The sequence below is a fragment of the Diplotaxodon limnothrissa genome, linkage group LG14, assembly GCF_057381915.1.
Source record: "Diplotaxodon limnothrissa isolate DT_005_m linkage group LG14, D_limnothrissa_male_GT1.1, whole genome shotgun sequence".
Taxonomy (NCBI): Eukaryota; Metazoa; Chordata; class Actinopteri; order Cichliformes; family Cichlidae; genus Diplotaxodon; species Diplotaxodon limnothrissa.
The window spans coordinates 4578273-4593228 of NC_140609.1; the positions used below are offsets into that span (position 1 = coordinate 4578273).

The 14956-nt window shown below is 42.8% G+C and overlaps 1 protein-coding gene across 3 annotated transcripts in view; it reads right to left on the minus strand.

The window, feature by feature from the left end:
- The window catches only part of myo18ab (myosin XVIIIA b), a 124612-nt gene extending 117417 nt beyond the window's left edge, over nt 1-7195 (minus strand). For 2 of the 3 annotated variants that reach the window (XM_085371672.1, XM_085371669.1), the window contains exons 1-2: nt 7086-7195; nt 3416-4490 (exon numbers count right to left, since the gene is read on the minus strand). In XM_085371672.1, coding sequence (XP_085227798.1) covers nt 3416-4405 — 990 coding nt within the window. In that variant the 5' untranslated portion in view covers nt 4406-4490; nt 7086-7195. Of the gene's footprint in view, nt 1-3415; nt 4491-6459; nt 6523-7085 lie in introns of those variants that run through there. The other variant, XM_085371670.1, reaches the window with a different exon arrangement.
- Nucleotides 7196-14956: the final 7761 nt, after the last annotated feature.

Consider the following 14956-nt stretch of genomic DNA (forward strand, 5'->3'; position numbering starts at 1 on the left):
GGTCCTACTGAACTCTGTCACACACACACACACACTCTCTAACTCACTCACTGGCCTGCACCAGTTACCAGTCACTTTGTGGAGCATTGGACTGCCACTACCTCATAAGACTTTGTTGTTACACTATCTCTTACCGTACATTACCAAATCTCCATTTGCACTACTCTGCCTGGTTTGCACTCAATGTCATTTACTCATTATATTGTATATTGTATAGCTTTCTTGTTATATGTAAAAATTGTATTGTATTTATTTATTTAAATTTTACTTTTTAATTATTTTACTTGCATTTTTAATCACTCTTATATTTAAATGTTCATTTGCTATTTTATCTAGGGATTGAGAGTAACGTAGTTTCTATTCTCTGTATGTCCTGTACATGTGGCAGAATTGACAATAAAGCTGACTTTGACTTTGACTTTGACTCTCAAAGAAGGCAAACTTACAAATTCAGCAAGAGACCAATTAATTATTTCGCCCTCTACACAATTAAAACATCACTATCTTAGCGCCTAATGAGCCTTAACATAGAAAGAAAGCCATCAGTAAAGTAGGAAACCCTAATACAGAGACAGCCAGTAAAGACATTTGAAAGCCAGATCCAATCAAAGACAAAATTCAAAAAGATAGGGAGAAAAACAGCGGGAAGTAAACAGACTAAAAGGACATCCCCTTGTTTAGTAGAACGGGAACTAACTCAGTCACTTGTTTCAAGTCTTACTGAATATAACATGACAATAACAATTGACAATCAATCAATATAACAATTTGATAGTCCCTTTTAGATCGAAAAGGATGATAAGGCAGGATATCCTTGACCAGGCGACTGGCAGGTCAAGACACTATGAGTGTGCCAAACTTCTTAGCTGTTACCAGCTGTGGCGGCATGGCTGCCACTGTTTTCATGCTTTGTATGCTTGTGTGTGTAATAGAGTCATCAGGACACAACATGGTAAGAGACAGAAGCTCTGGCTTCTGAGCAGGAAAATGCTGCTCAGAGTATAATTGGATAAGAGGCTTACTTTGTGTCATGTTAGGGGCTTTCCATTATGGCAGCAACTGGAAACCATTAGAGCAGCCCTTCAAAGGGTCAGCCAGGCTGGTCAGTGTTTCTCTCTGTGGACTGGTGTTCCCAGTGCAATGTAAATACATAAGAGCGAAGACACCACTAATGTTTCTTTGATGGTTTTTTAGTAATATCAGTAAATGCTCAAAATGACCAGCAGAAAAGTTCATTTCGAAAAAACAACTGACAGAAGCTTTGACATCAGCTGACCCAGCTACTGTGTCTGGCCTTAGTTTAAACATATGGCTATGATTGTACTATGTGTTGTTTCGTTTCCGAAGATATCCCCGTGCTTTTTTAAGAATATCCTGTCTATGCTGGTCACAGCTAAAACAATAGTGCATCCTGTCTGCCTGCTTCCAAGTCCTGATCAAGTCTTAATGTGTTCATACTTGTGTTGAAGACTCATTGCACCAACACACCTTAGCTTTAAAAATATGTTTAAAATATGCAGAAAAGCCAGCAGCTGCTGTTGGAATTGGGAGTGTGACTTGGCAACACTTTATCAAGATTGAATGATGGGCCCTTTGTCAGCTTGCCTTTGTTTAACCCAAGTTGGTGATATCAATTAAAGTGAACAAAGAGACACAGAGAGGCCTGCTGTTTAACATACATAAAAAAAATCAACAAAACGGATCATTCTGTGGTGTGCAGAATGTTTGCGTACTTGACCAAAGATTGTCTATACACTTAAAACAAAGTTCCCTCCGGTGTACACTTCCTGTTTGCTTCATGAAAACTTTAGAAGTTCCCCACATGACACAAGTAAGTCCTTATCCAGTACTCAGAGCAGCATTTTCCTAACAAACAGCCACTGTAGAGAAAGACCTCCTCAGTTAGCCACTGCCTCTGTCTCCTGTTTAGAAAAAGGCAGCATGGGCTGCACAGTCACTCCCTGCATCCCAGAGGAGATGAATTCCATTGTGGGAGTAGGGGATCAGAGTCTCTTTCAGCCTGACTGTGTCACAAGGACTCTTGATCCAAAGCCAAACAAAGTCCTCTGATACTGCCAACTATGCCCTGATCGGGACACTGAGCCCGCTGGAGTAAACTCAGATGCTGTTAAAGCCAGGTATCTATACAAATAGCGCAAACTGAATGTAAGATTTTCAGCTACAAAGTATTACAACTGTTCAAGGATCCAAATATAAAGCAGAATCAAACAAAGAGGGGGATCAGCAAAATATTACCATCTTTACTTGTCTAATCATTGCAATTCTACTCAGCGGGTTATTGAAAATGTTGTTTTGTACATTATGACAGCTAAACATGCAATCATCAATACAAGTTTCATTAACACTGCGTTCAGTTTCCATTAGCATACGAGGTGGATTTTCAAATTAAAAGCTTAACAGAAAATACACAATTATGCCCAGTGAATCACCATTACAACTTACATACTGTTAAACATCTGTGAAGTGTTGACAGTAGTTTAAATTGGTAAATGTGACAGGAAAGAATTAGTAAATGAAAACAGTAATTCTGTCAACGAAAAGCTATTGAGCCGTACGATATTGAGTCAGTGGTTGTACTGATGAACTCAGTGCTGTGTAAACACACATTATGCTGAGTGTATCAGCACTTCAGGTAAAAATGAAGGAAAAGCTGACTTTGCAGAAATGCAAGTCTGTGCCAAGCTGCTGCTGAGGAAGGGCTCTGTAAAGGCTAAAACCTAAAAATACATCAATCATCTAGCTACACCCTCACCACTAAGGTCAGCATTTTCACCTGCCTTTGCCAGATGACAGCAGTCAAAAATGACTGAAAATGTAAGATCAGAAGGTCATCAGAAGGGTTTAGAGGCTGCAGAAGAAACCTCACACAGAAGCAGGAAGAACAAACTAAACAAAAAGGTCCAGAACATTCTTGTTGTAAAAAAATATATATTATTAACTTGGGTGTGGTAAGGGTTAGGTAATTATAATAAAATCAAAAAGGGTTTAGTCAAGAAAAAGAGGCGGAGTAAGAAAATTCTGTTTAGAGCCTTTTAAGTGAGTTTGAAATGAGTGGACAAAAATATAATTTCAAACCATGAAAGGGAAAATAAAAGTCATCTTTGCTATGTTCAATCAGCAGCACAAAACGTATGTTTTAAAGAAAGTTTTAATCTCCAGGCTTCTACTAACAATTAACTTATAAACTAGAAAACAATGAGCAATTGATAAAGAATAATATAAGCACAGGAACACCCAAATTGTACATCTCGGCAATAGAGACAATTACTCTGTACTTTTTACATGTTTGAAAGGTGCATGGCTTTTCAAAATCAAAATATGCAGAACTGACAAAAAGGTTGTATGCCACTGCTGATCACCAACAAAGCAATATATAAGTGGAAGAGGTCCTTACCAGTCTGGCCTCCCTGCGCAGCCCCTCGGTGTTCCTCAGCCAGAAGCGACTCAGCTCACTTAACTCCAGTATTGGCTGCACCTTCAGCCTCACCGTGTCTCCTGACTGACGGATCATCTCCACTATCTCGTCTCGACTCTTATTCTCCACATTTCGTCCATTTATCTCCACCAGCCTATCGCCTGGCACCAGGCCCAGTGCCAGGTCCTTAGTGCCTGCACCAGGCTCTGCAAAGTGAACCACACGTCTGTACACCCCTCCATCAGGGCTGCGGTCCAGCATTGTAGTGCGACGCAAAGAAAATCCAAAGTCACCAGTGTTACGGCGCTGGAGTTCCAGTTCACGGGTTTCAGGTGGACTTGGAGCAACCACAGCTGGCAGCTGGAGTTGTGCAGGGAAGGTTTTATCGACCACTTCGGGAATGCAGATTCTTTTGGGGGCTTCTGCTCCAGGCTGCTGCTTGAGGCTGTGCTTGCGGAGCATGCTGAAAACTTTACTCTCCACCTGTGGGGATGGGGCAGCAGAATTCTGGCCTGAAGGGGTGGATCCCTCTGAAGGGCTCTCCTCTTTGCTTCTCTGGGAAAAGGAGAAGCGTTTCATCATCTGTGTAGAGTTCTGCTTGGCAAGTGAACCAAAGTGAGCAACTCGATCTCGCACTGAGCTGCGTTGTCCATCCTGTCCTCCTCCACCCTCACCCTTCAGATCATCATTGGAGCTGGCAATGCTTAGTTGGTCATCCAGGATCATGCTGCTTCGGTTACTCAAGCCATCTAATTCAATGTCAGTGAGGGGGAGATCACTGGTGCTGGCCACTTTGATGGGAATGGGGTTGGAAATCTCAAGCTTGTTCCTAGATTCCCGCTTCGACTCCCTCTTCAGGTTGAAGAAACCACGGCGCATGCTCATCTCCTCCAGACTGCGCAGCTCTGCTGCAGACATCCTCTCCTTTTTCTCCTTCTTCTCCTTCTCCTTTTTCTTTAGATTAAACATTGTGGCACTAAATTAACTTAGTGTTCCCTTTTCGGCTGAACTGACTTCAGGTCAGGTGTGTTTGCTATGATCCAGCGAGGAAAGGCTAAGAATTAAAAAAAGAGAGAGACAGAGAGAACAATTTCTGTTAAACTGCTAAATATTACAGTAACTGCTCTCCATGCACACCAGCGCGTGTCCATGAGTGTATTTAGTGGTATATGTGACTGTTATATATTGCGATGTTGGTATTTTAAAATATTATACATCACTGGTTTGTGCATAAAGTAGGAATATTTGTTGTAAACTAGTTCTGTAATTGTGGCAATTTATGAATTTAAGTGATAATTTCTGAATATATAAGAGACATGAATTGTCTGGTTATCGGATCAGATGGCAATGTTAAACGTTATTTGGTTTGTTGATGACTGCACTGACATTCTGAGTGGACTGTTATGCAGGTGTGACATGCCTAGCACCTAGAAAAATGTGCTTGTGCGAATGGGTGTGAATGGGTGAATGCACAAGTTGTGTAAAGCGCTTTGAGTGCTCAGAAGAGTAGAAAAGCGCTATATAAGAACCAGTCCATTTACCATTTTACCATTTACCTAATAGCCAGAAATCCCTAATTGGCTGAATCTTACTCAATGTGTATATATGCGCAAACGTGTATGAACACTGTTTCTTTGTACCTGACGAAGGTCACACAGACCAAAAGGTTGTAACTGAATAAAAAATTAAGGTAAGCAGGACAGTGTGCGGCTGTAACAGCGATAATGAAAGAATAATGATTCCCTAATGTTTTCACACACCTAGAACAGTCAGACAGGCTAAGAAAATTGCCTTTTCTCATTAATGTCACAATTAAATAATATAAACAATAATTATTATCAGTATTATTGAAGTCTTCGGACTGTGGGAGAACATGCAAACTCCACACAGAAAGACTCTGGCCTGTTGGTGGAATTGAAGCCAGGACCTTCTGTGGTTACCAACGTGCAGTTAGAGGGGTTAGGTCAACTGGTAAATCTAAATTGCCCATAGGTGCAAATGGTTGTGTGCCTCTATGTGTTAGCCCTGTAATGGACTGGTGACCTGTCCAGGGTGTACACTGGGATAGGCTCCAGCTCCCCCGTGACCCTGACAAGGATAAACGGAACAGAATGGATGGATGTATTATTATTATTATTGCTAGTGGTGGCATAATCTGACAACAGACATTTATACTGTCTCATAGTTACATTTTTATATCACTTCTCAGCCTCAACAGTTTAGCAGCACTTTCTGTATTGGAATATGTTTTGTAGTCCCACATGTTTTGTCTGCTTTGTTTCATGATTCTGCCTGCTTATTTAATGGATTTTTTACCACTGTATTGTTGCATATAGTTAAAAATGTCCGTAATTACACACATAATTTTACAACTATTAAAATGCACAGACCAGATCTAAAACATTTTTTTAAGCTGGCATCAAACGTCTAAGCAAACCTGATTGTTTGCATAGAGCATATGTGTAGACAACCTTGCAAAAAAAAACAGACCTACATCCCTGAACACTTCTAGTATTCTTACATTAAAGAAGCCCACTGGAGAAGCTTGACAAGACCATTTTTGTAAGCCTCACAAATAAGGTAAAGTCCTGCCACAAACTGAAAAGTCCAGGCAGGCACATCCACATGGTTCAGCCTGGTTCTTATAAACTGCTGGGTAATACACAGAGATTCTTATTTACAAAAAATAAAAAAAAACCTCCTACTATTTTAACTGTGGAATAGGTGAATTATGTCAGTGATTTCTCCTGCTAAGATAAGTCCGGATTTCCAGCAAAAAAGGTCATTCAGCTGTTATAAAAACCTAATCAGGCAAGAGCCTAAACTGTCAGTTATGAAGTAGTCATATGCTCAAAGGTGTAACAGAATAGCACTGAAAACATCACAGCTATTTATATCTATACAGCAAAACTACCGTGGTAACGTGTTGTACAGATTTACATATAGTGTTTAGCAACACAGTATCAAATAACCAATTTGCCAGAACAGTAAAGGTTTCCTTAACAGTCCGCTCAGATTATTACCTTCTGTCATCTGTAGCCAAAATAAACGACGAGCGTCTGCACTAAGAGTAGCGTTAGGTCCTATATGCACTGGTTAAGGAATGCTAAAACGCTAAATGGCTTAAGAGTTTTAAGTTGCCTCCCTTTTATCTGCTTGGCTTCTGCGGTTAAATCGACACTAATACTTAACCACTAACGTAAACAAAGCGTATTTGTCAGCCGCACTTCTCATTAAGCGTGAAGTCGGGGACAAAAGCATGACAGAGCTAAAATAAGTATAGCTTCTCAGCTACATTAGCTAGCCGAGCTACTGCTTTGTAAATGAAGGTAATGTTACCTAATAATCAAAATCTCTTGTTTTATGCTATTCCAAATGAGAACGCGCCAAAAACACAAGGTTACATATTTTATGTATTTTTTTTTCACTTTTCATTTAGCGTCTAGCTAGCTAACTAGCCTAATTGGCTCAGGTCACAGCCTCAGTTCTTTGCCCTCATTTTGGTAAAGCAAATCCTGGAACACTCTGGGATCCTATGAAAATCATTCAGTCAGCCCCACTGACTGCCTGTCCGTCTCAGCACAGCTGCCTTAACACTAAATGTGCCTTCTCAGTAGAAGCACATCTTATTATAGGAACAGATACTCACAGCTTTCCAATACTTCAAACGAAGCCTCGCTAGTCCCTTGTTAATGGGTGTAGCTCGGCTTGTAGGGAACAGAAACAAGCTTTCAGGCTCTGGTTGTGATAGCAGGCTGCTCCCAGTCCAGCTCTGAAGCGTCAATACTGTATCTAAAACGCGGTCAACCTACTCCCCCTTCTGTTCATACAGTGTAACCAGGTACACTACTGGAAAGACGGTTTTTAATTGTGAGTTGTGTATTTAAACTGTACCACTGTACCACAGTATTTGTGCACAGCAGTCGATTATCTTGTTAATAATTCTACTTGTTCACTATGTACGACTCTGGATAATGTAACTCCAGTGAAAAAGAAAGCCTGGGAAAATAGTTTGCTGCTTTATAAAAAAAAAAAAAAGCCTTCCATAAAGCCAGAACATCTTACTATTCATCACTGATGGAAGAAAATAAGAACAACCCCAGGTTTCTCTTCAGCACTGTAGCCAGGCTGACAAAAAGTCAGAGCTCTGTTGAGCCAACCATCCCTTTAACATTAACTAGTAATGACTTCATGAATTTCTTAACAAATAAAATTTTAACCATTAGTGAAAAAAATACTTGGAATCATTTCACAGATATAACATTATGTACGGCTACTTTCAATACCATTGTTATTTACTTTACTATAACAATGGTATTACTATTGTTTAATTACTGAGTTCACTTCAGTAATTACATCCTCCAAACCATCAACATTTGTGTTATGTAATGTTTCTATCTTAAATATGATCGACCTATCTCTAATAATTAGCTATGTAGCACAGGTCTTTAAGCTGTAATTAAATGAAACCATTAATTAAACCAATACTTAAAAACCCATCCCTAGACCCACCGGTCTTAGCTAATTATAGGCCGATCTCCAACCTTCCTTTTATCTCAAAAATTCTTGAAAGAATATTTGTGTAAAAAAAAAAAAAAAGCCGACTAATCATTTGCAGAGGAATGGCTTATTTGAAGAGTTCCAGTCAGATTTCAGAGCCCACCACAGCATCACAGCACAGAAACAGCTTTAGTGAAAGTTACAAATGATCCTCTTTCAGCCTCTGACAGTGGACTCATCTCTGTGCTTATCCTGCTAGACCTTAGTGCAGCGTTCGATACTGCTGACCATAATATTTTATTACAATCATTAGAGCATGCTTGTAGGTATGAAAGATGCTACAGTGCAGTGATTTGAATTATATCTAACTAATACACTCCAATTTGTTCATGTAAAAGAAGAGTGCTCTTCACACAGTAAGGTTAATTATGGACTTCCACAGGGTTCAGTGCTATGGGATCAACTGTGTTTACGTTATATATGCTTCCTTTAGGGAGTATCATTAGAAGCCATAGCATACATGCAGATGACACCCACCACCCATCTATCCATGAAGCCAGATAGCACACACACCAATTAGTTAAACTGTAGGAATGTCTTAAAGACATAAAGACCTGGGTGACCTCTAATTTTCTGCTTCTAAATTCAGATAAAACTTTATTGTATTTGACCCTAAAAATCTTAGAAATATGGTATCTACCTTACTCTGGATGGCATAGAATAGAATAAACCTTTAATTGTCCCACAAGGAAAAATTTGGTAACACAAGGGGAAATTTGGTAATTCTCTTGGCCTTGGTAAAACTGATGAATATTGGAGTCATTTTCAGCCAAGAGCGGAGGCCACCTCTGGGGACAAGTGGGACGACTATTCTATCTCTGGTTGTGAGGTCACCACTGAGGCTGTTAAACAACTCCTTGGTGGCAGGGCCCCTGGGGTGGATGACGTTTGAGTTCCTGAAGGTTTTGGATGTTGTAGGGCTGTCTTGGTTGACACACCTCTACAATGTTGCATGGAGATCAGGGGCCGTACCTCTGGATTGGCAGACCGGGGTGGTGGTTTCTATCTTTCAGAAGGGGGACTGCCCTTTGTCACCGATTCTGTTCATAATTTTTATGGGCTGTCATGGCTGTGTGCAGGCAGGCAGGGAGGAAGGACCCAAAATGCGGGATTCGGTGAGGCAAAGTTGAACTCAAAGTAAACAGCTTTATTTGCAGGTTGCAGATTGAACAGAGGACTAACTATACTGGGAAAATATAAACTGACAGGCAGATAAACAGGGACCGAAACACAGAGCGTAGACTGAGGGCGAGTAGACATTAACGACGCGACAGAGAACAAAGGAAACACAGTGCTTATTTTATTGTAGAAACATAATTTAAAGTTTTTATGGAGCACAAGGCTTTGGATTTTTATTGACTTAATCTGTGTTTTGGTATCTTTTATGTTTTTTTTCACAAGATTAGCTTTAGTTTTATGAAGAATTATATTTTTTCAGTGGAATTTTGCATCCATAATGTACTGACATCACCCACTGTAAATTTTGTACCTGGAAAATAATCAGAAAAAAATTGTTTCAATGTGTTTAATACCCAAACCTGTCATGGTCCCTGGGTCTCCCTGGCTGGTTCACACAGGAGCCACATGTTTTGTTATTGTTTTGTCTCTCTCGCTCTTTCTTTCCTGCCTCTTTTCCGCCTGGGGGGAATTTGTTATGGGTTCCTGCCTTGGGCCCACGCACCTGCAATCAATGACTCACCTGCTGCTCATTAGCCTGTCTCTCTGGGCCACTACTTAAGGCGGTGGCTTGGTGCTTCTTGCTACTGAATCATTGTGCAACCTGTGTTAGTGTAACTGGCTTATCCAGCTCTTGCGTTTCATGTGATTTCCTAGCGTTGTACTAATTGTCTGTTTCCTGCACATAGATTCCTTGGACCTGTGTGGTGTGGAGTGACTGAAAAGGACCCTAACATGTTTGCAGCGTTTGAGTCTGGTGTGGCCTTCCTTCCTCCCCGTGGATCCCTGGAAGCCTTAGCCCCTCACATTGTATATATCACCCGGTCTTTGTAAATAAACTTTTGTGAGCTGTATTCAACTCTCAGAGTCCGTTCAATCTCTATGACAAAACCTTTTCATCTACATGCATAATAAATACATCAAAACAAACCTCTTTCATCTAGTGTTAGATGTAATAGGATTTACAGTTCTGTCATGAATGCCAGAAAAGCACAGCCTAAAGAATCGGTATAAAACATAAGCATTGATATCATTACAGCTGAATATCAGAACCACAAGCTGTCTTAACACTGTGACAACACCCATATAATACACAATTTAAATGTGATACTTTAGCATTTTGTACATGAAAAGTTTTTGTCCCTCATGGTGAAAGAAGTTTTTCAGTGTGAGATAGTTTTCTCTTGGTAAGCTTTTGGTAAAGAGTGAAATCCTTATCTCTATATTACCTACACCCTCTTTTTTCTCTGTGTTCCTCCCTGATGATGTTTGGGGTTTTTTAAACATCTCATATCCTTATCGTACTTCTAGTCACCACAGCAAGCCATCCAACCCACATGGTCACATCATCCTTTCTCTTTCAAAGTCTTAAACTCATCATGGCTGATCCTGTGGAGGTATATGGGGGTCAGTGTGTCCTGTTTAACAGGACCATTAAAGGAACAGCTTTAAACCAGTTTAGCACGGCTGTTGTTAATCTTATTAATATCACTGTCACAGCCTTACAACCAGTACTACATTGAATGTTTTGATGACTGACAGCATTACAAGAAGTGTGAAAACTTTCAAAATAAAAGTTCTTCAAAACAAAAGCTGACTATCAGTGGTTGTCAATAATGCTGGATTTTATGGACTTTCAAATGACCTTTTAACATTAGTGTTTTTGCAGCCTGTTTCACAAACAGAGACTTGGTGATAGAAAAACATGTCTTCAGCATATAACCCATTTACATGGGCTTGTTAAAGATTCCAGTTTATGGCTTTTGTGAACTCTTCTGTGTCTAAACAGAAGGTTAAAGGTAACAAAGCTGGTTGGTCTCTAAAATGTGAGAGTAACATATAATTCAGCAGGATGCCTGTCAATTTTTGGCCTGTTAAAGTAAAATTCCAGTCATGCTAAAAGACCCTTCAACACCAGTTTATTGCTGTATTTTATCTGGCTTTTCTCCAGCTACCTAGAATATGCCAACTGCCCTCAAATACGACCCATAGGAAAGTTTCCAAAATGAGCCTGGGAGGAGACAACAGCCTGATAATGTTACATGGTGTATAAACTGAGGTGGCTGGTGGTACCCTGGTTACCCTATTCGGCTTCACAGCCGTTGGTATTTCCCCCCCCCCAGACAGAACCATTCCTGCACAGGACCAGCACTTCGAGACGCTTGAGTTTATTGACACCTGTGACAGAGCGGCTTTTTGCAACTGGATTTACAATGAGGAAGACCAAGACACAAGATGGTGGAAACAACTGGCATTTATTTGCCCATATAGCTCTACAGCTGTGACAATGACTCGCACAACAAGCTTCCTCACAGCACAACAATCACTCTGTCTAATGACAACTGGCAGCCTTAAATACTTTCTGCTGTTAGGGGCTAAACCTGTCACGGCTGGGGCAGCAGTCTTGTGGTGTGTGGGATAAAGGACTCGAATGCAGGCATTTACTGAGATGCGAGGGAGATTTATTATAAATGACAGAACACAAAGTAGGGATGGCAAAAACAGAGCTAAGGATAATCTAATCTAATCTCTGGGAAAAACTCAACTATAGAACGGCCTGAACACTAAGGGAGGACAGCAGGGAGAGCACACAGTGGATTCACAGAGAGGTTCACAAACAGTCTTCAGGAGACGAACACAGACGGACCAGTAACGAGCACACCAATTCACACAACATAAATACACACAGAGGGACACTGGGGAATCACACACAGGTGGGAGACACAGCTGGACCTGACGAGACAGAGGAAACACTAACACCAGGGACCAACAGAGAGAGCAGCAACCCAGAACCCCAGAACCAGAAAATCCCAAAACTAGAACATGAGTCCACAAATAATAATAATAATAATAATAATAATAATAATAATAATAATAATAATAATAATACACCATCTGTGATGTCCTTTTGTATCGCTGCCTGGTTTGGTAACCTGACAGTAAGAATAAGAATCGGTTGGGACTTATAGTAAAAACTGCTAGCAAAATTTCAGGGCGCTGGCAAGATGGACTTTTGTCCATCTACAATAAAAATGTGCTTAGAAAGGCTCATTCTATTATTAACTGTTTGAACCATCCACTTCACAGTGAGTTTGAGTTGCTGCCTTCCGACGAAGACTAAAACACTCCAGGTTTCTTTTATCCTTACTCCATCTTGTCTCCTACATGGCAATAACTGTCCTTGGACTTTCTATCACTATTAATTGTCATTATTATTTTATATTATTGTTCTGTTTATTTTTATCCTGCTGCTAAACTAATTTCCCCTTGTGGGACAATAAAGAATAAAGAATTCAAATCCTAACCTTCCACCATATTCTATAGTATAGCATTTCATCCATCCATCCATTCGCTTCCGCTTATCCTTTTCAGGGTCGCGGGGGGCGCTGGAGCCTATCCCAGCTGTCATAGGGCGAGAGGCAGGGTACACCCTGGACAGGTCGCCAGTCTGTTGCAGGGCCAACACACAGGGACAGACAACCATTCGCACTCACATTCACTCGCACATTCACACCTAGTGGCAATTTGGATTATCCAATTAACCTATCCCCACAAGTAGTATAGCATTTTTATTACATAAATATATACATACATTTTAACATTTTAATATTTTTGAAATATTTCACACTTTATCCGTACACAGTACCATTATTATAAAAACACCAAAAACTAGTCAACTTGGTGTGTTGCCGGGGTTGTGGGCGGGTGGGTGCATGGGGGCCCATCCCAGGCGCAGGGTGCTGCCGGTGCGTCGAGCCACCTGGGGGGCTCTTCAACTGGTGGGGGAGATTGTCACACCTTGCAGGAGCTTTCCTCTCCTCAGGAACTCTCTGCAGGAGGGGGAGATACAGGAGAGGTGGAGGAAGATCTCAGCCTGGGCGTCTATTGTCTTATGTAGTCTGGAAGATGAGTGGATGGTGGGGTGGGTGCAGTTTTCTCTGTGGTGGGGTTGGGTGGACTGTCCCGGGCTCTGTGGGGCCGGGGGGCGCTGCTGCACTGGGCCCCGGTCTGGATGGGCCTGGGCCCCCTTTCCCTGGCGGGTCGCGGAGTATGGGAGTGCCTACTGGGGTCAGCGGGGGAGCTGGCCCCAGGGAGGGGTCACCTGCCCCTCCCTTCCTTCCCTCCCCATCTCCAGCTGCCTCCCTCTTCCCGCTCCACCACAACCACCCACACATGCAGGGCCTTGGAGTAGGGGTATGTCACCAGGGTGCAGAGGAGGCTACCCCCCCCCCCCCCCCCCCGTCCCCTTCTGGCTGCCTCTGCCTCAATTTTATCCCACAACTTAGACATTCACATTACTCACACTCTCATTCTACATACATATAGGATCTTGGGGGTGGGCACGATACACGGAGTCCAAAGTACCATCAGGGTGTACACCCCACCCCTGGCGTAGTTGCCCACCTCTCAAGGTTAAATACACGTAGACATTGAGGGCCAGCAGGAGGGACTATGCGCTTACCTGCTGCTCTCTGGCAGGTAGCTCCATGCCGTCCTGGGTTTTAAATGCACCTTAGAACACACATGCATCAACACTACAATGAGCGGGTGGAGGGAGGTTTGGAGTCTTCTCTCACCCCCGTTCTCTGCGGCCTGCTGGAGCGGGGGGGCTAGGAGGAGGAGTTGGCCCTCCGACTGCGGTCTGGAGTGTGGGGCCTCCCTGCTGCTGCGGAGTCGGGGCGGTCTGCCTCCCCCCACCGCAGGGAAAAAGGTAACACCACCTGGGTCTGGGTGCAGTTCCCCCCTCCAGGGGCAAGGGTACCTAGACCCGGTTCGTAGAGTACGCTTGGGGAGTGTGATCGTATGTACAGCGTCTCTTTATGTCTGTCTCCACGTTGGTTGAGTGTGGAGTAAGTGCATATGAGAGCATGAGGGTGGGAATGGATGTTTGTATATGTGTGTGCCTGTATGTCTGTGTCTATATGTCAGGTTGGGTATCAGACGCCACCTCTCTGGAGACATCTCAGGCCCTCCAAGGTTTGGAGGCCTATCTCCACCCACCACCACTTCCCCTGCCAGTGGCGGACTCCCTCAGGTGTCAGTGCGTTGGTGGTTCTTTGTGTCTGGGGATGGGCGTCCGGGTACACACCGGCTCACTCCTTGGCGGCCACTTATCGGGGCCTGGAGCCTGGGGCTCGCTCGGGCCACTTCGGAGGTGGGGTGCCTCCGAAGTGGCCTCTCGGCCTGGGGCTCGGTCACTCAGGCACAGCTGGCTGCTGGCGGAGCTCACGGGCGTGTCACTGCAACTCCCCCTGGCTTCTGCTGCTGAGTGAGCCCTCATCTGGGACTCTCCTCAGCTCTTACTGGGACAGTGGCGCGGCTGCCCCTCTGTTGGTCTTCCTTGGTCTCTTGTGTTCTGGGGGCCTCTGGATGTCTGGAGTTTTGATCTCCTCCATACCTGCTTCATGCCCTGGAGGACGGGGCTATGGCTCCCCACACTCCCTAGCAGATCGTTACATGGAGAAACCTTTGGAATACAAGCACGCTGATCCACACAGGTATGCACACAGGTGTACACACGGGTATTCACAGACGCGGACTACAGCTTTCTTGGCTGCTGCCTCAAAGCACATTGTGCGCTGTCTATCTTGCGTGCTGCACAATATTGTTTATTATTTAGTATCTACTGTTATCTACTGCTAGCTAGTTTATTGTGATGGTGCTGTTTTTTTATTATGTTGCTCTTTGTTGTTTGCTTTCTCCTCTGTTTTTTTTCTCCATACAGGTGACCCAGGTGTTTCTTTTTTGTTTTGATTTTTCTTTCTTCCCCCCCTTCTCACCGTC